Source organism: Trichechus manatus, unplaced genomic scaffold (genome assembly GCF_000243295.1).
Source record: "Trichechus manatus latirostris isolate Lorelei unplaced genomic scaffold, TriManLat1.0 scaffold00075, whole genome shotgun sequence".
Taxonomy (NCBI): Eukaryota; Metazoa; Chordata; class Mammalia; order Sirenia; family Trichechidae; genus Trichechus; species Trichechus manatus.
The window spans coordinates 12,926,106-12,949,165 of NW_004444011.1; the positions used below are offsets into that span (position 1 = coordinate 12,926,106).

At 38.7% G+C, this 23,060-nt stretch overlaps 1 protein-coding gene across 1 annotated transcript in view; it reads left to right on the top strand.

Annotated features, from left to right (window-relative positions):
- Nucleotides 1–23,060, top strand: part of CUBN (cubilin) — a 396,867-nt gene that overhangs the window by 188,931 nt on the left and 184,876 nt on the right. Inside the window, 2 exon segments of the mRNA XM_004391280.1 lie at nucleotides 16,442–16,623; nucleotides 22,498–22,672. Coding sequence (XP_004391337.1) covers nucleotides 16,442–16,623; nucleotides 22,498–22,672 — 357 coding nt within the window.

Consider the following 23,060-nt stretch of genomic DNA (forward strand, 5'->3'; position numbering starts at 1 on the left):
TTGTACCAGTGCAAGGCTGTTTTGACTACCCGTGTGGGGTATTTTTGTAACTGCACTCTGCTAATTTTTTACAGCAACATGCTTACTGAGTTGATTTAATTGACATCACATTTATTATTACTGTTGTTGTTGTTGTTTTGATCATTTAAAACAATGACCCTTACCATGTATTAGGCACTTTGATTAGTGCTTTAAAAATCTTATCTCGTATCTCCTCCCAATAATTTTCTGATACTATCATCATCATTGCTCATATTATGGATAAGAAAACTAAGGAAGAAAGTTCAGAGAAATTAAGTAACTTGTCCAAACACACAGATCTACTAAGTGATGGCATCAGGACTCAAAACCAGGTATGTGCTGTCTAACTCCAAAGCCCATGTCTTAAGTAACTGTACTATGCTTCCCCCCCCACAAACTTCCTTGCAAGGAAGATTAAAAGATACTGTAATGCAAAAGTAGTCAGAGCTTAAGTAGATGATTTTACAACTAAATTTCCATTGAGGATAGGAAATGTTTTTAAAGAAATCTGTGCAGTCTTTCCCAAGTAAATATTGTTCCCGTTCCAGGGACTCTCCACTGAATTACACAATTCCTTCTTCAGACTCATGTAGCAGTAAAGTGTGTATGGGGGTGGGGGGGCAGCTCATTTGCTTGACAAACAGCTAGTTCAAAATAGCTAATGCTATTTCTCTATCTTTCAACATGATGTCTGTGTTATTACTCATATATAAAGGCTGCTTCTTCTGAAATTGCTACACATGGCTGACAGAATCATAAGCTTCGAGCTGGGAGAGACTGAAGAGACCATCTAGTCTGTTACCACGACTTAGTTACACAAACTAGCTTATGAAAGGGAGGAGTTACATTCAACAGAGGTTAGAATCCTTGGCAAATGAAGGGATTGGCTTGATTGCGGGTAGAGAGTGAGGGGAGGGGTGGGGCATATGAGGGTTTGGTTAATTTAGGGACAGATTCAGAGAGCAGTGCATCTCCTCTAAGCTAAGGACCTAGGCTGACTGCCTACAGCATTTGCCGTGCCAGGCGCCTGCACCCCTGGATATCATAATCACACTTAAGAATCTTGTGACTCAGGTTTGGACAGAGTGTGGAGGGTCAGAGGACACCACTACCATCAGAGTGGTGCTGCACACATTGTCTGTTTGTCGGTGATGAGTAATCTCCCTTCGGAGGAAAGGTTACGGGTGGGGGAAAAAGGTGAGAGAAGGAATTGGGGAGAGGCAGTGAGGTGGAGCCCTGGAGGAGGTTCGCTGACCCTTTGCCTGGAAGAGTACTGTATTCCAAAATAATGAAATTGAAAAAATAAAACAGGTTTAGAATGAATGCTCCTAAAAAAGAGTTGAGTGTTGAACTTGGAAATAGCATAAAGAAAGCACTTTTCCAAGGTCTTTGCCTGTTTGAGGATTTCATAAAGAAACTATTAGTAGCCTTAGGCATGGTTACTCATTTTAGGGGAAATTAGTCCAGTCGCCTTGGTCCCATTTAATTTCCTTGGCAGATATTTGTATACTGTATTTTGTTTAGAAATTTTTAATAATTCCAAAAATGTCTGAGAGAGAGAGCGAGAGAGATTGATTGATTTCTTGTGAAGAATCGTAAGCAATGAATTTCTACTGGGAAACCATTTTTAAATTTGGTTAGACTTAGTAGATTAGAAGGAAAATAGGGTATAGTTAATCAAAATGAAAAGATGACAAGACTGTCTATACTTCTCCAGGTTAAAATGAAAGATTTTATCCCTGTACATACAGGAAATTAAAATTTGTATTATGTGAAAACCTGGAAAATATAGTTGTATCAGATTCATTTCTCTTTAAATGTGTCCTAAGGCAAAACACTTCAATATTGGAATTCAGAACATCTCAGGCAGTCAGATGGCTGTGATAATCTTAATTTTGAAAATTCATATGGTATCTCGTACAGTAATTTTAAAGTCATTTTATAGGCGTGGACAACGTTGATTTTGAACTCCTTGTATCTTTTTTCTGAGTCATTGCTGCATGTTATGTCCTTATTCTTTTACTGTTTTTTGTTTGTTTGTTTGTTTTTGGTCCCTACCATTGAAAATACATCACTCCACTCCATATCCATTGCTGCATAAAAATTGATCAGGTCAAACAGAGCAAAGTTAGATAAAATGGATTATCACAAAGTGTGGGGCCGGAATGAAGTCTTTATGAAAGATGAAACTTTCTAAACCTTACTGACTCTCCAATGATAAAAATAAGTATGGTTTAACGCCTTAGTTCTTAGGTTTACTTTGTCCTTCTAATGTGGTGCCTAGTCCTATTTTTGTCTTCAGTTTTCTCAACAATAGACTTTCTATCTTCTAACCTTATCTTTCACCAACCATCACCTAAACCTTAATATGATAAGCATGAAGTAACTAATAAAAAATGGAGTAACGACAGTTTGCAAACCCACAAGGCCTTCAGATGTTACTCTCACAGTTGTTGCCATTTTATACCTGTCTGCAAGTTTGGCCATCTTGATTATTGGGAGAAGGAGAGAGCTATGTTTGTTTCTTAGGGCTGCTGTGTCAAAGTACCACAAACTGGGTGGCTTAAAACAACAGAAATGTATTCTCTCCCAGTTCTAGAGACTATAAATCTGAAGTCTTTGAGGGAGGATCCCTCCTTGCCTCTTCCTAGCTTCTAGTGGTTGCTGGCAATTCTTGCCTTGTGGAAACCTAACTCCAATCTCTGCCTCCATCTTCACGTGACCATCTTTCTTCTGTGTGCCTGTATCCAAATTTCTCTCTTCTTATAAGGACACCAGTCACTGTGTTTAGGGTCCACCCTAATCCAGTATGACCTCATCTTAATTGATTACATCTGCAAAGACCTTAATTCCAAATAAGGTTACATTCCCAGATTCTGGAGTGTGCTTGTCATCTAGTGCCGCTGTAACAGAAATACCAAAGATGGCTTTAACAAAGAGAAATTTATTGTCTCTCAGTCTAGTAGGCTACAAGTCCAAATTCAAGGTGTCAGTTCCAGGGGAAGGCTTTCTCTGTCAGCTCTGGAGGAAGGACCTTGTCATCAGTCTTCCCTTGGTCTGGGAGCATCTCAGCAAAGGAACCTCAGTCCGAAGGATAGGCTCTGCTCTCTGTGCTGCTTTCTTTGTGGTATCAGGTCCCCCTGTCTCTCTGCTCACTTCTCTCTTTTATATCTCAAAAGAGATTGGCTTTATCTTGTAGATCTCATCAATATAACTGCCACTAATCCGTATTATTACATCATAGTGATAGAATATACAGACCGGAGAAATCACATCAGATAACAAGAGGTAGACAACTATACAATACTGGGAATCATGACCTAGCCAGTTGACAGATATTTTTGGGGGACACAATTCAATCTATGACATGGGGGGACATGAATTTTGGGGTGACATTATTCCACCCAATACAGGGGTTCTGTAGCTTTTGACGATTTTCTCCTCTCCTCGAGTTACGATGCTCTGTCTTCTTCTTTCTTCTTCCTTCTTCCTTTTTTCTCAGGGGAATTTCACATTCCCTGGCCTTTATATTACCTGATTTTGTTCTCTGATTTCATCTCGTAGTTATTCCAGCTTGTGTCTCTGGCCTCAGAGCGTACGTGTTGACCCACAAATTTCCCAGAACAGTTATCTGCAAATCCTTAAGGTCAGGCCTTTATGAATTCCAGAGACTTCACACTTGACCTTGTTTTCAGAGAGGACTAATAATCTGGTTTCAGTCTTCTCTCTTAGTAGGGCAGATACCTATCATTTGCTTTTCTTCTATCTCCCAGGAGAGTGGCATACACCTTTAGAATGTTGGAGAGTTAAATGGTAAAATCAAGTCAGGAGATGCTGACCATTTGTGGTTCTGATTACATGCCACAGTCACCTTTGGACAACTCTGACCATCTTAAGGAGTTCACATTTCTCTTTATCCCATACCTCCACTGACCTGAAATTTTCTGTTTAAAATCCCTTTAATTACAATATTGCGTATTTCATAGATATGTTGGAAGTAAGACCCGAGCAACAAATGTATACTCCAGGAAATATCCCACCTTGCCTAGGTTTGGATCTCCCCCAAATTCTGAGCTCTTGGTTACCAGTTCACGTCATACCTGCCCTACCAACTGAATCCACATCAGTAACTTCTCCCACTGATCCCCCTCCCTCCACATGCTGCATTTTTACATGACCAAGTGATATTGGCTTTGCCTATGAGAGCCACTTCAAGGTATTACGGAACCAAGCAAGCTTTTATTTTTAACTTATACAAAACTACTACAATATAAATCTATCATTTTAATGGGGCATCATCATTTATTCTCTTTAACTATACTTTAGGTTTTTGGCCTCTTTTTAACATCCACCACTTATTTCTCAGGTGATTCCCTCCGAACTTAGAGGATAAGGGTGTGAGGATGTCTTCTTTGGGTCAGTCCTCTGTTCCTTTTCTTCCAGCCTTGGTGGGCTTTCAAGCTGAACCCCCTCCTGATACTATCGGTTTATTGAATATAGTTTCAGGAAAATGCCAAATATAGAGAGTTGGCTGCATCTGAGAAATCGTAGGGCAATATAGAATATACTTTTTAAATTTTGTGCTTCTGATTCCATTTAGCTGCTTCATTGCTGATTTGCTATTTATTAAAGCCCTTTTGTTAAAACAGAACAAAACAAAAAGAAACCCAAGTTGAAGACAGAACATGCATAGGAGATTATTCTGAATTTTTTTGTTCTGAGATTTTATAACTCATAGCTTGTTTTGGACAAAAACAAAAAGTGTTATCAAAGCCCTTTTATGAAAACTTTAAAAAATTATCTACACAAGTGCGGGGGGCTTAGAAACAGCTTGTAACTCTTCCGTGCTATGACTTCAGTAAATCAACATGCTTCTTGCTGATAAGGTAAGCACTTCTTTTCAGCTGATGACTGGGTTTTGGAGGAAAATAAAATCAAATAGATTATCAGTCACCAGTCCTAAAAGTTTTGTAAAGATTAACTAAAACTGAAAAACATATGATTCTCTTCTGAAGATTATTTTGTTCCAGTTCAGCTGATGTCTAATGAAATTCATTAATATATTAGATTTACCTCAAAGTAAATGAAAAGATTTTTACTTTATTTTCCAGGTTGCTATGGTGATTTTTCCCTCAGTAGATGGACAGAACAGTAATGAGGGCAGTATTTAACATTGCCATTGCAGTGCCTTAGGGCTGAAGTACTCAACCAGGCATTTAGGAGAGAACACATGACCAGAGATCAGAATACCTGGGTTTTGACCCCAGATCTGCCATTCACTATGTTGAGCACGGGCAAGTCCCGCAGGCTTTTGAGCCTCACATTGCCTGACATTATCGTTCTTGCCTACCTCAGAGAGTTATTATGAACTTCAAATAAGATAATGTGTTTATTGAAAGCACTCTGACAACTGTAAACTACCATACAAGTAGTTACTGTGGTTTATCACACAACTACCATACAAATGGAGCCCTGGTGGTGCAGTAGTTAAGAGCTATGGCTGCTAACCAAAAGGTCAGCAGTTCGAATCTACCAGCCGCTCCTTGGAAACCCTATTGGAGCAGTTCTTCTCTGTCCTAAATGGTCACTATGAGTCAGAACTGACTCAACGGCAACGGGTTACCATACAAGTAGTTATTTACTTATCACAATAAAGATATTGTGGCTTAGTGAACAACTCATTTCTTAACTCTTCTCTAACTGTTCACCATGGCTCTTTAGGAAGTAATTCCTCTTCTAGCTCCAAGTCTTTCTCTAAACTCATCCCCTATCTGGATAAACTCTTGTTAAAATGTAATACATAGCATTTATAGAGTGATTATCATGTGCAAAACACTTAACCGAACACCTTGCTTTGATTATTTCATTTAATCTATACAATGACCCTGTGAGGTAAATCTATTACAGATGAAAAACTTAAGATTAGAGAGACTATGGTAAAGAGTATCTAAGAAGAAACACAGCCAGTATTGGAACCCATTTTGTCTTATGCCACAACCCATGCTCTACCCAGTATGCTATACCGTTTCCAAAAGTTTTGCCAGCTGTGCAAAATCAAGCAATTCTGAGATCATGTCTTCTCCATGAAAACCTTCTCTTACCAATTGGGTACAAGGAGTCACTGTCTCTAACTCTAGTTTTCCTCAATATGGAACTCTCAAAGTCTTCATTCATCACTCCTTGCTTGGTGTTTTCATCATATGATTATTTTCTTTAGGAAGACTTCTAAAATGCTTTTCTAGACCATTGTCAACTGTTTTAGATTGTTGTTGTTAGCTGCCATTGAGTCAGTCCCTGACTCATGGCAACCACATATGTTATAGAACAAAACTGCTGCATAGGGTTTTCTTGGCTGTAATCTCTATGGAAGCAGATTTCAAGGCCTTTTCTTCCATGGAGCTGCTTGGTAGGTTTGAACTGCCAATGTTTGGGTTAATAACTGATTGCAAACCGCTAGTACCACCCAGGCGCCTCCTTTTTAGATTACTAATATTTTATTATTCATTCAAGTAGACAGCTAACATGAGGATGAAGAGGATATGGTAATCTAAGTATCACCTTCTATGTTATTTTCTGGTAGCTAGCTATTGGTTGATAACTGGTCAGTCCCTGGGTGGTGCAAAAGGTTTGCACCAGACTATTAACCTAAAGGCTGGCAGTTCAAACCCACCCAATGGAGCTGTGGAAGAAAGGCCTGGTGATCTGCTTCTGTAAATATTACAGCCAAAAATATCCTACAGAGCAGTTCTACTCTTTAACACATGGGGTTGCAATGAGTTAGAAACAACTCAATGGCAAAAGGTTTGGTTTTTTGGTTGATTTAACTTCTTTCATTTCCAGTCTTGTCAAAGTCACAGACATTACTGATAATGACATGGTTTTCTAAGTTACTGCATAGCCTATGTCTTAGTAATCTAGTGCAGCTGTAGCAGAAATACCACAAAAGGGTGGCTTTAATGAACAGAAATTTATTTGCTCATGGTTTAGAAGGCCAGAAGTCTGAATTTAGGGTACTGGCTCTAGGGGAAGTCTCTCTCTCTGTCCACTCTGGGGCAAAATCCTTGTTTCAGCTTCTCAGTTTCTTGGAGATCTCCACGTGGCATCTGTCTTTTCCCCATTTGTGCTTGCTTCTCTGCTCTTTTTATGTCTCAAAAGTCATTAGGTTTAAGACACACTCTATACTGATATGGCCTCATTAACATAACAAAGAAAACACTATTCCCAAATGGAATTACGTCCATAGGTTTAGAGGTTAAGAGTCCAACCCATTGCTTTGGGGAACACAATTCAATCCATAACAGCTTGCCAAACTGTTTTTTTCAGCAATTTTGTTTAAGTTTTAACATTTGCAGGTGTGTCTGCACCATTATTGCCACTCTACATGCAATGCAGACACCTGAGATTTTCCAGAAGCCTTGCTCTTTCCATCATCAAAATGGGTGGATAGATTTGGAAATAAACTCAAAGACTTTCATTCAGGAAAAACTGTATTTCCGTAACAGACTGCCAAGCTCTAAAATCCACACTTAAAGAGAAATTGCACACTGAACAAAACACTTTTTCCCCCTCCCTGAAACTTGTAACTGAGTTTTTGCAGTTTGTTTATATTAGATATCAGCAACACTGATAGCAACTATACATGTGAAGCACTTACCAAATAAGTATATTTTTGAAGTCCATAACCTTTATAAAAACAAAACAAAACACCCTCTTTACCACAGGAGGTTCAGAAGTAGCAAATCAAATGAAATGAACAACTTTGCTACCTGATGTGAACAAGTAATTGTTGATGAGGCAGAACTTAAGCATTCAGCTTCTGATTCATTCCAGCATTTTGAGTATGTTTCTGTCCTTTAGAATTACAGACAATAAGATATTTTTATTGTCTTGATATTTCTTTTGACTGACAATGGAGTATTATGTGTTAATATAGGTTCTAAATTATATTTCCTCTATTGTAACTCACTCCCTTTTTCATAACTAATAAAGTGGACAGCAATGCATAAATATAATTAAAAAACTCACATTATACATTTTTTTAAAAAATCTCTATCACTTAATGTGAATTATATTTGTTGTTTACTTTCATTTATAATTTAAAAAATTTCAACTTTTGCTGTCAATTCATGATTTTTCATTTTTATCCATAATTACACAATTCTAAAATCGTGTTTTAATGTTTCAGTATGTTAGCCTAATGACAGTTCGAATTTCTTAAATAAAGAACTACTGCATATTTAAAGTTTTTGGTTAATAGAAATTTTCCTAATTTTGTTGTAAACGTATTTCCCTTGTCACTGAAAGAAAGCATAGAAAAGATAGATACCACTCTTTTCATTTTTAAAAATACGTACTTTGACACATTTTCTTTTGCCTACTACAAATTACACACTTGTCAAAGATTCTCAAAATCTAGGAAAAAGAAATGATAACAAGGAGATTGGGGCATCACTGGCTAAATGCTGATGAAAATCTCGCATCTTCAGATTATAAATTGGTACCAGAAGAGAATTAGGATAACATTGTATTTCCAAAACTAAGAGATTTATAAATATTTTTTAGCAACTGAATATGACAATTTATTTACTTTTATTTGTAACTCACCATCAATAAACATGCAAAAGTTACAGTGGAATTCACTGATTGTTTTTTCAAAATAAAACTTATCGAAATTAATCTTTGCAAACTGAAGGAAAAGCAAAAAGAATGTAATAACTCGTATGAGGGCACATGTGTAATATGCCTTTTATTTAGATAAATGGGTTTTCTCTTTTCAAGAGACATTAAAATGCACCTGTCTTCTACAGCACTGCTTGTACTACGGCATGCACGCAATAAATACTTATCGAATAAATGAATGAATGAAAGGAATTGGTAAAATATTCTTATTTTTCACAATTTAGAAAAACAAAGATGGAGTTAAATTTCTACCATAATTATAGGAATTAACTTTATTTTTCAGTGCTTCGTAGTTTTGACCATAAAACACCATTACATGAATATATTCTGTTTTGCACTCGATGTGAACTTTTAAATCAGATTTGTTATCTGTTAATATGTTAAATCTCAGAGGTGGTGACACCATGAAGAAGAAAAAAACCTCAAAGGTTTTCAAGCTCTAACGGTTTTGTTCTCTTTCTCACAATCACACATATTTTTTCCCAATAGAGTATCACTTTTAATTTTTAGTCTAATTTTCTCTTGAAAAGACACACATAAGTGCTGCTTTTGAGAATAGAACATGACATACCTAAAAATAAAATGGTGCTCTTTTTTTAATTACAAATGTTGTTTATTATGTATTTTAAATCTTGGGAAAAAGTACACTGTGAGTCTCCAGTACTGTAAGTTTTCAAAGCATCACTGTATGCCAAGAATCTGATGTTACTATTCCAGTTTACAGTGCTTAAGGGTATTAGTATCCTGTTATTTGCAAAGGAATATACAAGGAAATCTAAAACAATTGGAAAAGACAATGGAAAAATGTTATACAGATATTTAGATAAATAAACTATGATTTAAAAATAGATTGTCTGATGAACTGAAGCTAAATAAAAATGCAGAGGTGAGATGTCCAAACTTCCATTTCTTTGTTCTATTTTATATCATGTGGCCAACAAAGTTATTTTCCGCAAAGGTTTTTTCATTTGATTATTGATATAATACAACTGATATCAAGAACCATATAAGCTGAAAATATCGGCAGCAAATTATATATATATGTCTCTCTCTATATATATATACATATAAAACCAAACCAAATCCATTGCTGTTGATTTGATTCTGACTCATAATGACCCTATAGGACAGAGTAGAACTGCCTGCCCCATGGGTTTCCAAGGAGCAGCTAGTGGATTTGAACTGCTGACCTTTTGGTTAGCAGCCTGAGCTCTTAACCACTGAGCTACCAGGGTGCCATGTATATATCAAGATAACAATGACTTGGCTTACCTATAACGTATTTTAGTGAAAGGTGCTATATTATAACACAATTTATATGGACCAGTAAGTTGTACAACCTCAGGGAGCATCATTCTGTGGAATACACTGTGCGCAGTGCTCCCCGGAGTTGTGCAGTAGTACTGAGAATATGTACTATCTCTGCAATTTTGGCTTCAGGAATATTTTCCATGTGTTGTTATAGTCAGAAAAATACTTTCTAATCTTTTCTGGCTTTTAGATTTTGTTTTTAACGTTCACCACAAACTTTAAACAATGTTAGCACAGCTAATTTTAAACCACATTTTCATGGGGCTTTAATTTAACTGAAATAAAAGTAGGGACTTTGTAGGACACAGGAAAGATATTGTCCTGCACAATAAATTTAAAGTTTGAAAATGCAGAAGTTTTCAGAAGGATGCGGGAAACTGGCAACTCAGGAAGATGGTAGCCTTTTGAGCTAGAATCAGATTTATTTACCAAACTAATATTCTTTTCTTAATTCTCCTCATCTCCCTATTTGATAAAGTGAGGATTCTGTAAATGTATGGAGAATTTTTTCTGCGGTAACTTTAAAAAATCATTATCCAGGAGGAATTTTCCTAGGGTGGATAGTAGATCTCAGATCGAGTATCTTATTTTTTAAGTCACGATAGTTTAATTTCATTGATGTAAAAGGGCACATTTATTTGGAATGGACTGAGGAGACGCCATTGTTTTTAAACATGAAAAGACAAGTTGCAGAGTAAGAGAATTTGCTTGGAAGAATTGACCAACCAATAAGAACTATTCTGAAAAAATAGAAAAGGCAGCCCAGAAATATTAACAGAGCAATATATATATGTGTATATGTATATACATATATACATACATGTCTATCAGTTTGTTGTACTGTGAGGGTTTGTGTGTTGCTGTGATGCTGGAAGCTATGCCACTGGTATTCAAACACCAGCAGGGTCACCCATGGCGGACAGGTTTCAGCTGAGCTTCCAGACTAAGACAGACTAGGAAGAAGGACCCGAAAGTCTACTTCTGGAAAGATTTAGCCAGTGAAAACGTTATGAATAGCAGCAGAACATTGTTTGATATAGTGCCAGAAGAGGAGCCTCTCGGGTTGGAAGGCACTCAAAAGATGACTGGGGAAGAGCTGCCTCCTCAAAGTAGAGTCAACCTTAATGATGTGGATGGAGTTAAGCTTTCAGGACCTTCATTTGCTGATGTGGCATGACCCAAAATGAGAAGAAACAGCTACAAACATCCATTAATAATTGGAACGTGGAATGTATGAAGTATGAATCTAGGAAAATTGGAAGTCGTCAAGAATGAAATGGAATGCATAAACATTGATATCCTAGGTATTAGTGAGCTGAAATGGACTGGTATTCACCATTTTGAATTGGACAATCATATGGTCTACTATGACAGGAATGACAAAATGAAGAGGAATAGCATTGCATTCATCATCAAAAGGAACGTTTCAAGATCTATCCTGAAGTACAACACTGTCAGTGACAGGATAATATCCATACGCCTACAAGGAAGACCAGTTAACACAACTATTATTCAAATTTACACACCAACCACTAAGGCCAGAGATGAAGAAATTAAAGATTTTTACCAACTTCTGCAGTCTGAAATTGATCAAACATGCAATCAGGATGCATTGATAATTACTGGAGATTAGAATGTGAAAGTTGGAAACCAAGAAGGATTGGTAGTTTGAAAATATGGCCTTGGTGATAGAAACGATGTTGGAGATCTCACAATGGAATTTTGCAAGACCAGTGACTTTTTCATTGCAAATACCTTTTTTCACCAACATAAACGGTGACTGTACACAGAGACCTCACCAGATGGAATACACGGGAATCAAATCGACTACATCTGTGGAAAGAGACGATGGAAAAGCTCAATATCATCAGTCAGAACAAGTCCAGGGGCTGACTACGGAACAGACTATCAATTGCTCATGCAAGTTCAAGTTAAAACTGAAGAAAATTAGAACAAATCAATGAGAACCAAAGTATGACCTTGAGTATATCCCACCTGAATTTAGAGACCATCTCAAGAATAGACTTGATGCACTGAACACTAATGACCGAAGACCAGACAAGTTGTGGCATTACATCAAGGACATCATACGTGAAGAAAGCAAGAGGTCATTAAAAAGACAGGAAAGAAAGAAAAGACCAAAATGGATGTCAGAAGAGACTATGAATCTTGAACATTGAGCAGCTAAAGCGAAAGGAAGAAATGATGAAGTAAAAGAGTTGAACAGAAGATTTCAAAGGGAGCCTCAAGAACACAAACTGAAGTATTATAATGACATGTGCAAAGACCTGGAGATGGAAAACCAAAAGGGAAGAACATGCTCTGCATTTCTCAAGCTGAAAGAACTGAAGAAAAAATTCAAGCCTCGAGTTGCAATATTGAAGGATTCTATGGGGAAAATATTAAATGACTCAGGAAGCATCAGAAGAAGATGGAAGAAATACACAGAGTCACTATACCAAAAAGAACTGGTCGATGTTCAGCCATTTCAGGAGGTACCATATGAGCAGGAACCAATGGTACTGAAGGAAAAAATCCAAGCTGTACTGAAGGCAATGGTGAAAAACAAGGTTCCAGGAATTGACAGAATACCAGTTGAGATGTTTCAACAAACAGATGCCGGGCTGGAAGTACTCACTCATTTATGCCAAGAAATTTGGAAGACAGCTACCTGGCCAGCTGATTGAAAGAGATCTATATTTATGCCTGTTCCCAAGAAAGGTGATCCCACTGAAAGTGAAAATTATCAAACAATATCATTAATACCACATGCAAGTAAAATTTTGCTGAAGATCATTCAAAAGTTGCTGCAGCAGTATATCGACAGGGAACTGCCAGAAATTCAAGCCAGATGCAGAAGAGGACACAGGACCTGGGATATCATTGCTGATATGGATCCTGGCTGAAAGCAGAGAATACCAGAAGGATGTTTACCTGTGTTTTATTGACTATGCAAAGGCTGTGACTGTGTGGATCATAACAAATTATGGATAATGTTGCGAAGAATGGGAATTCCAGAACATTTAATTGTGTTCATGAGGAAACTGTACATAGATCAGGAGGCAGTCAAACAGAACAAGGGGATACTGTGTGGTTTAAGGTCAGGAAAGGTGTGTGTCAGGGTTGTATCCTTTCACCATACCTATTTGATCTGTATGGTGAGCAAATAATCCAAGAAACTGGATTATATGAAGAAGAATGGGGCATCAGGATTAGAGGAACACTCATTAACCTGCATTATGCAGACGACACAACTTTGCTTGCTGAAAGTAAGAGGACTTGAAGCACTTACTGATGAAGATCAAAGACCACAGCCTTCAGTATGGATTACACCTCAACATAAAGAAAAGAAAGAATCCTCACAACTGACCAATAAGCAATATCTTGATAAATGGAGAAAAGATTGAAGTTGTCAAGGATTTCATTTTACTTGGATCCACATCAACATGCATGGAAGCAGCAGTCAAGAAATCAAAAGACGCATTGCATTGGGCAAATCTGCTGCAAAAGACCTCTTTAAAGTGTTGAAAAAGCAAAGATGTCACCTTGAAGACTAAGGTGCATGCACCTGACCCAAGCCATGGTGTTTTCAATCATCTCCAATGCTTGCGAAAGCTGGATGATGAATAAGGAAGACTGAAGAAATGACACCTTTGAATTGTGGTGTTGGAGAAGAATAGTGAATATACCATGGACTGCCAAAAGAATGAACAAATCTGTCTTGGAACAAGTACAACCAGAATGCTCCTTAGAAGCAAGGATGGCGAGACTACGTCTCACATACTTTGGACATGTTATCAGGAGGATCAGTCCCTGGAGAAGGACATCATGCTTGGTAAAGTACAGGGTCATCAAAAAAGAGAAGGACCCTCAATGATATGGATTGTCACAGTGGCCGCAACAATGGGCTTAAACTTAGCAAGGATTGTGACGATGGCGCAGGACTGGGCAGTGTTTCATTCTGTTGTACATAGGGTCGCTATGAGTCGGAACCAACTTGATGGCACCTAACAACAACAACAAATATATATATATTTATTTATAAGGAAACCCTAGTGGCATAGTGGTGAAGAGCTACAGCTGCTAAGCAAAGGGTCGGCAGTTTGAATACACCAGCTGCTCCTCGGAAACCTTATGGGGTAATGGGGTAGTTCTACTCAGTCCTATAGGGTTGCTGTGAGTCGGAATCCACCTGATGCCAACAGGTTTTTTGTTTTTTTTTTTGGTTATATATATATGTATACATATACTGAAATCTCTGTCAGAATTCCTACAAACTGTACACTAGTTATGAACTCTGGCACAGCCAGACTGCCTAGGTTCATATCCTAGCTCCGCCACTTACAAGGCATGTAACTTTGGAAAGCCATTTGACCTCTATTTGCACTGATTTTTTCATTTAAGAAATACAGGCAATAGTACCTACCTCATGTGGTTATTATGGGTATTAAAATAGGTAATACATGTTGCAGCATTTGATTGTTGTAATGACTTGCCTTAATTACTTTCTAAGGATATAAAGAAATGATAAATAATCATTAATAAAATATATACTGCTATATTTTTACTTTGGAATCGATTTGGCGACAATGGAACGTGTATATTTTTACTTGATTTTTTTTTTAACATGTGTTGCATTTTTAAAAATTAGATATAAGTTCCTTGGGTCAGGACTTATCATTTACTTTTTTAAAAAATAGAGTTTATTTTTTAGAGTAGTTTTAAGCTTACAGAAAAACTGCGCAGAAAGTACAAAGAGTTTCCATATACCCCTCTTCCACCTGCACACTGTTTCTCCCATGATTAACATCTTGCATTAACGTGGTATATTTGTTACAGTTGTTGAACCAATATTAATACACTATTACTAACTAAAATCTCTAAAACATTAGAGTTCACTCTTGGTGTTGTGAAGTTTTATGGATTTTGACAAATGCATGATGTCATGTTTATACCATTATAGTATCATGGAGAATAGTTTCATTGCCCTAAAAATGTCCCGGCCTCCACCTATTTATTCCTCCAGCCCCAACTCCCGGTAACCACTGATCTTTTTACTGTTTCTGTAGTTTTGCCTTTTGTCATATAGTTGGAATCATATGGTATGTAGTTTTTTCAGGCTGGCTTCTGTAACTTAACAATATACATTTAAGGCTCCTCCCCGTCCTTTCGTGACTTTATAGCTCATTTTTCTGGGTAATACTCCATTGTATGGATGTACCACAGTTTGTTTATTCATTAACCTAATGAAAGACATCTTGGTGACTTCCAGTTTCTGGTAATTTTGAATAAAACCACTATAAACGGTTTTTATATGCAGTTTTTTTGTGTGAACATGAATTTTCAACTTATTTGGATAACTAAGAGCACGATTGCTGGGTCATATGCTGGTAAACATATGTTTAACTTTGCAAGAAACTTGCAAACTGTCTTCCAAAATGACTGTACCATTTTGCATTCCACCAGCAATGAATTTAAGTTCCTGTTGCTCTACATTCTCGTCAGCATTTGATGGTGTCAGGGTTTTGGATTTTAGCCATTGTAATTGGTGTGTAGTGGTATTTCATTGTTGTTTTAATTTGCAGTTCCCATAGACATATGATGTAGAGCATCTTTTCATATGATTATTTGACATTCCTATATCTTCTTTGGTGAAGTATCTGTTCAGATCTTTTGCCCATTTTGCAATTAGGTTGTTTGTTTTCCTATTATTGAGTTTTAAGAGTTCTTTGTATTTTTTGGATACAGGTGTTTATCAGATACGTACTTTACAAAGATTTTCTCCTAGTCTTTGGCTTGCCTTTTCATTCTCTTAACAGTGTCTTTCACAGAGCAGACATTTTTAATTTTAATGAAGTCCCACTTATCAGTATTTTTTCTTTCATGGATCATGTTTTTGGTCACTTCTTATATTATTTATTTATTTTTATTTCCTACAGTCATTAGTACAAAGCTAAGGACTTTTTTAGCACTTAGAATTCTAGTCATTAATGTGAAGGGGATTTAGAAATAATACATCCCAAACCCGTAGTTTTACATATAGGAAAACTGAAGACCCCAGGACATGGAGTTAACTTGTCCAACACTGTTCATGTTAACCCTGACTTCAAACTTGTAATTCTTACTGAAATGTAATGAAGAAATTATAAAAGTTGTAATGACACTTTGAAAAGAATTTACCAGAGATTTGATGGAGAGTAATAACTGAGGATTATTATACCAAACAATATATTCAATGCTTTTTGAAAAAGTTGTAGCCATGATCTTTCTCATTGTTTTATAACTATATAATTATGACTATTTGAATTTTGATTTTTCTCATAAATTAGCTGTTATGTATTTTCTATTACCTTTTTATTAGTTGAATATTAGAATTTTTTCCAGATGCTGATGCCTACTTTAAACTGACTGAGCCTTGCTCTTTTTACAGGTTGTGGTGGGGAGCTGTTTGGGGACATGGGTGCTTTCAGCAGCCCGGGGTATCCCAACAGGTACCCACCCAACAAGGAGTGTATCTGGTACATTAATACAGCCCCTGGGAGTAGCATTCAGCTCACTATCCATGACTTTGACGTGGAGTATCATGCAAGCTGCAACTATGATTCCCTGGAGGTAAGAATTTAGATTGTTTTTCTTCAACACATTTTAAGATTTGGGGTAGAATTTGAAATCACTCTGCAAAGATTTCTAAATCTTTTCAAGTTAACGAACACTATTCTATTCATAAAAAACAAAACAAAAAACAAAACCCATTGCCATCAAGTTGATTCGGACTCATAGTGACCCTATAGGACAGAGTAGAACTGCCCCATAGGGTTCCCAAGGAAAGGCTGGTGGATTTGAACTGCCAATCTCTCGGTAAGCAGCTGAGCTCTTAGCCACTGTGCTACTAGGGCTGTATTCTATTTTATTCATAGTATTAGATAAAAGTGTTTTATGAATGTTTGCAGACATATGGGGTTAATATCTTAATTAAGTGGTGATCCCAGGAAGCAGGAGTGAAGGAACTGCATGAGTGAAAGAGTGAAGGAGGAAGAGCCAGTGAAGGATGCCCCTGTGCTTTAACTGGGTCTCAATCCTGCTGGGACCCTCTGAGAACCCACACGGACTATCATCAGAATTGTCCTTCTGAAGAACCTACTGCTAAAACATTGGTCCCCCAACTCCTATTCCCATTGGTTGAGGATTGCCCCATTCTCCCTTAGAAAAAAGAATTTGGGTGGCAGAGTGTAGACAGAAGGCGGGCTCTTGAGGCGGGACACTAGCAGCAAGCACAGGAACTACCCACCACAGGGACAGCTGATATCTGAGGTGAGTTGACCCAGTGCAGGGAACAAAAAGCATCTGCTCCAGATGGCGATTTTCTTAACGGTTAAGCAGTGTGAGGCATTGGAGGATAAGAGATTTTTCAACACTACTGCAAAGGGTTTATCTCACATAATTAAGATGGCCTTTGAGAATCTTGGGCCCAAAAGTTTATTATGATCAGCTTTTTATTGCAGGGATCTAGTCATTAAACAAAGGAACAAACAAAAAACCCTTGCCATTGAGTCGATTCCAACTCATAGCGACCATGTAGGACAAAGTAGAACTGCCCCATAGGATTTCCAAGGCACTTCTTTATAGAAGCAGACTGTCCTATCTTTCTCCTGTGGAGCAGCTGATGGGTTCAAACTATCAACCTTTCAGTAAGCAACCAAGTGCTTTAACCACTGTACCAGGACTCCTATCTAGTCATTAGGGTGATGCAAACCGTTAAGTGCTCGGGGCTAACTGAAAGATTGGTGATTTGTACCCAGCCAGCCACGCCACAGGAGAAAAGCCTGGTTATCTGCTTCCATAAAGATTACAGCCAAGAAAGTTCTATGGGGAAGTTCTACTCTGTCACATGGGGTCTCAATGAGTTGGAATCAACTTGATGTCACCCAACAACAACAACAACAACATCATTAGGGTATATATATATAAACATTGAACTGTCTGCAAAATCTATTGGCTTCCAAGTGCACATAAAAATACTTTTACTTCAGCTATAGGGACTGTTCATAGACTCATAGGGTCGCTATGAGTTGGATTCGACTCAATGGAAATGGGTTTGTTTTTTTTTAATTTTTATAACATCATGACAAGTGTTCTTTTATCTAGTAGAGTTTAAACCATGAGGGCTGGGTGATCTTCTGCTTTCTTCTTCTTCTCCTTCTCTCTTCTTTTTCTTCTCCTGCTTCCTTCTCTTCCCCTTCTTCTCCCTCTTTTCCTTCTCTTTTTTAACTGCTATATCCCTAGTGCCAGAGGGTATGCAGCAAATAGTAAACACTCACAATATATTCATAGAATGAATGAAAACAACCAAATCTCTGATTGACACAGCAGAATAACTCACACGTATGTTTGTTTACAAAGGGATTTTTACATCCATTTCTACATATGAAAGTTAAATAATCCTGTGAGATAAGAGGAGATTTTTCTCCCCATTTTACAGTTGTCAAAACTGAGGCTCAGAAAGATTAATGGATTTTTCCATGACCACATGGATAGAAAGTGAAAAAGCTAAGAACCGAACCTGATCACTATTCAACGGTCCATAAAATCCACCACAAAACCATAGATAAGTGCAGTGTGCAGCATATTAAAATGAGTGACATGTATTTTATGGAAAACTTTAACAACTAAAAAACTTTCTTGAATCACAAAATAAGCTATTTCCTTAAAAAATGGAGTTCTACAATCATCACCTCATGGAGTGGATACTAGGAATTACATTTACTAGCTCAAGTCTCTCTAAAGGAGGACAGTGCTGCCTTCAGCTTAGTCATACAGAGCTGATAACATTCTTGGGTCAAAACCCATCCCTGTCTTTATGTAAGGATTTTGCCAAGTCATCTCAGAGGACAAGCAGGTTTTTTTTTAAAGAGGAGAGAACAAGATGCCTCATATATTCACACTCACAGTGTGAAGTAGGAATAACACTCACATGTGGAATAGTCAGAGGCCCCTCTTGCCAGCAAGGGTACTTCTTGGTTGCATAAAACCCCCCTAACAATTACAAAGGGCTGGCAGTAGATTTTCTGCAGCAGTGTGCAATGTTCTGAACCTTTCATTTTCATATTCCAAAGTGCGTGTGATTGTTGCCCACTTGGCAAAGTGTAAATGGCTTCATTGTGCTTTAGGTTTTGTCACACCCATTACATGAGAAAGCAAAGACTGAGTCTTTTCCCTGAAAGCAGCCTCCGGCACAGAGAGGCAAAATCAGGGACTCCAGGCAGTAGCATTCAAGGGAGGGTCCTGTGCCTGCCCAGAAATGGCCGACGGGCGGCTGCAGTCTGCCCAGGGCTTTTATTAGGACAAGGTGACACTGCTGTGGCCTCCCATGTTCCAGCAAAAGCAGAATTTGGGGGAATATTTTGAGCCCCCTTAATCAAATGTTTTGGGAAAGTTACTTTTTCAGACTCAAATGAGCAATCCCCTTACTCTTTGCTTAGAAGTCTTGCTTCAACTACTTTGACTCTGCAAATGTTCAACTCAGGTGGAAAGTGGTGTGATAAATTTGAACTGATAGTGATAAAATGATTTATTTTTCCATCACTCAGACCTTAGAGACAGACAATGTGTTAGCAATAGACTTTGAAATTTGTTACCCTGGTGGAAGTGTGGTCTTGAAACATTGCTGACTTTCTTCATTCATTTGTTCTCAGCCGGCAAGTTTTTTTTCTTTCATATTCTGTTGAGTGCAGCTGAGTAAGACCTTATTGTCACCAGGCATTAGGCTTTACCTGGGTTTCACCAAGTTTAACCGGGACTTTTTCACCCTCAAAAATCAGTGTCCAGAAAATGGCCAGTTGCATAAAGCAACAGCGCTTGGTTACTCATAACCCTGGAATGCTGACTTGATGGTAACAATAAATGGAGCTAACAGAGCAGAACGAAATGTTCAAAACAGATTAAAACCATAGGCTTTGAAATGTTCTTTACCCTGAGCATTCACTAAGATCACTTTTTTTTTCTTTTATCTCTGATCATCAGACCAAATCTTTTTCTCCTACACTTTAGTCATATGCTGTAGTTGACCGAACCACACCCTGAAATTCTTTCCATCTTTTTCCTCTTTTTAAGAGTCATGTGCTAACTATTGGTTTTATTTGTGGAAGCCAAAAGTACCGTTCTATTGTATTTGTCATAGAAACACTCTGGCTGGTTTTGCTTCAGTCTTTGTGAACGCTCTATAGGGAACAGCCTGAACAGGCATAAAGCAGAAAAGGAAATCCACGCCTTGGCGCAATAAACCGAGACAATTGCTTGGTTTGGGCACTTTGCTCGGTCTGGTCTCTCAGCAATGGTCATTTGTGCGTGTGGCCCAGTAAGAGGGGAAGCAAAGAATGCCAAAAGTGGTAGCATTTATTCTTCAGCTGGTTTCTAGGCCCTGCCAACTCATACCCATTGTGTCTGTGATCTCAAGGGATCCCACGAGCAGGGAAAACAAAGAATATTTTGCCAACGTGCAGGTTTTCATTGTTAGAACTAAACCCTCATGCGCAGGGTTCTCTCTAAATATGTGCCGTTTATTGGGCTTAGATGATTAGAAGCACATGCTGTCCGTTTAAAGCTGGGGTGCTGCTCCAGGGCATTCATGGAAATGTGAAAGAACACTAAACAAGAAGTGAGGAAGGCTCCTTGCAGCCTTCTTTCCTCTATTTGCATATGTGTCCGTGTAGAGGGCCACACAGGGCTCTTCCTAAAGTCCTGTTTTGATGGGAAATAGGAGGCCATACAAGCATCAGCTCCTTCTAATGAAAATCAGCCCAAAGCAGTCAGCCTGCTTCATTCCCTTGCAATTACAGTCCTTGTGCTCAGCCCTCTGTGAAACAGCAGTTTCATTCATTTTGGCCTTCCCTCATAGCTGGGGGGAATTAATCAGACAAAGAGATCATTACAGATTCAAATCACGTACTCCTCCCCAGAAGTAGGCCTCTTGTTCTCATTTGCTCTCCCCAGAGAACACTTGAGTGATTCCCTTATCGGTCAGCACGCCAGAGGATGGGCAAGGGTGAGGGTGCCTGAGGAATGGGGAGAGAGTGACCTAGAAGTGGGAGACAGGCACAGGTAGGAGAGGTGGGAGGGTGCTGGCCCTGTGCACAAACCTAACTGGCAGCTGCTTCTCCTGCTTCTGGCCCGTTATGTGCAAGGGGGCAGGTTGTGAAGGATGCAGATAGCAGTGTACCTGGACACGGTCATCAAAAATAATCTCTCTTCTATAAATTCAAGTTTGACAAGACAGCTTCTGTTTATTTGTAGCCCTAACACTCACCTCACTCATTCTCTGTCTCTCTCATACACGCACACACACATACAAGCACACAATAAAAGCAGGGCCCAGGGGAGGCTGAGAAACCTGTATGTGAGGTGTCCTGGAGACCTGGGCTGGGCTGAGCTTGCCTGTGGGATCCTCTACATGAATGAGACCACGGGGACACTTACTAGGAGGAATGTGTCACTGAGGCTGTAGACCCCAAGCCAGATAGTTGTAATTTGGGGGATCCTAGGAGGTCTGAAGCCAAGTGAGATGGATCTAGAGGGAGCTGTCTAGATTATGGGGCACAGTCTGGGGCAATTCCTGAGTAGGAGTTTGATGATATTGGTCAGGTTCCTGGGAGTGGACATGCTGAGAGTAGGTATAAGGAGTATCTGTAGGAGTGCCTTCTTTGGGATATTCCAAAACACACTTAAGAGTTGTATTTCCTCTCTGAAGAAGCTTAATGACTAATTTTATAAAATATTCAAGCTTCAGAGTAGGTAGAAAATCCTAACAATATAACTGGGAGATCAATAGTCCTCAGTGTAAACTTTCATAAAGAAACTGTCTTTATGCTAACATTATTCATATGTGCCATAAACAGAAACCAAATCCGTTACCGCTGAGTCAATTCTGACTCACAGAGACAATGTAGGACAGAGTAGAACCTCCCCATAGGGTTTCCAAGGTTGTAACCTTTACGGAAGCAGACCGCCACATCTTTCTCCCGTGGAGCGGCTGGTGGGTTCAAACCACAGACCTCTTGGTTAGGAGTCGAGCTCTTAACCACTGCACCACCAGGGCTCCTTCATATGTGCTATAGAAATTAGCCAGACTTGATACTGTATTATCTGTACAGTCTCTGACAAAGAAAGCAGGAAATCCCATGAAGACAGAAAAAAAGAGGAAGAGGGAAGATAGAGAAGGTTTTGGAACAGTTCACTCAGTTCAGCTCTACAGTTCTGACTGATGAAACAAGCAGGCATTTCTTTGGTGGGTGACTTGTGTGTTCCTAAGGCAGAGGAGTGCCCTTAAAAATCCAGCTCAAGTTTACAGTTCACCCCACCAAGTGAAGCTGAGATTGTAATTTCTAATCATAATAGAATCCAAGAGCCGGTGGTAAAAAGGAGCCAGGGGAAGGGTGTAATTGCTTAAATACTTCCCTTAATTTGAGCCCTTTTTCCTACACTCCTTCTTAGGTCTATGGAGGTCCTGATTTCCACTCTCCCAGAATAGCCCAGTTGTGTGCCCAAAGATCTTCTGAAAACCCCATGCAGGTCTCCAGTGCTGGCAATGAGCTAGCGATCCGATTTAAGACTGACAGCTCTATAAATGGCAGAGGCTTCAATGTCTCGTGGCAAGCAGTCCCTGGAGGTGAGTGAACCAAGGAAATACCTCAAAGTGCTTAAGCTGAGCCCTTGTCACAAGCTCATCAAATGATTGGAGAAAGGTATGATGAAGGTGACATCTTGACAACTTTGTGACTTCCCAAATGGTGACTACTGCTTTGGCATATAATCTTCCCTTAAAAAATTGTGATAGAGTTTAACTTTGTAAGAATCACAGCATATGCGAAAACTAGACAATGTAAGTCCATGCTGAGTGCAGAAGCAAGGTAGTTGGCTTGACTTATTTAGTCTCCAAGGTACTTGTGCCTATTCACCAGCCTCAGATTGGTACATCAGCAAACTGGTAAATTACCCCATGCCATAGCATAGATGCCTGGATTCTTGGCAAATGCCAAAAAAGGAAAATGTTGGAT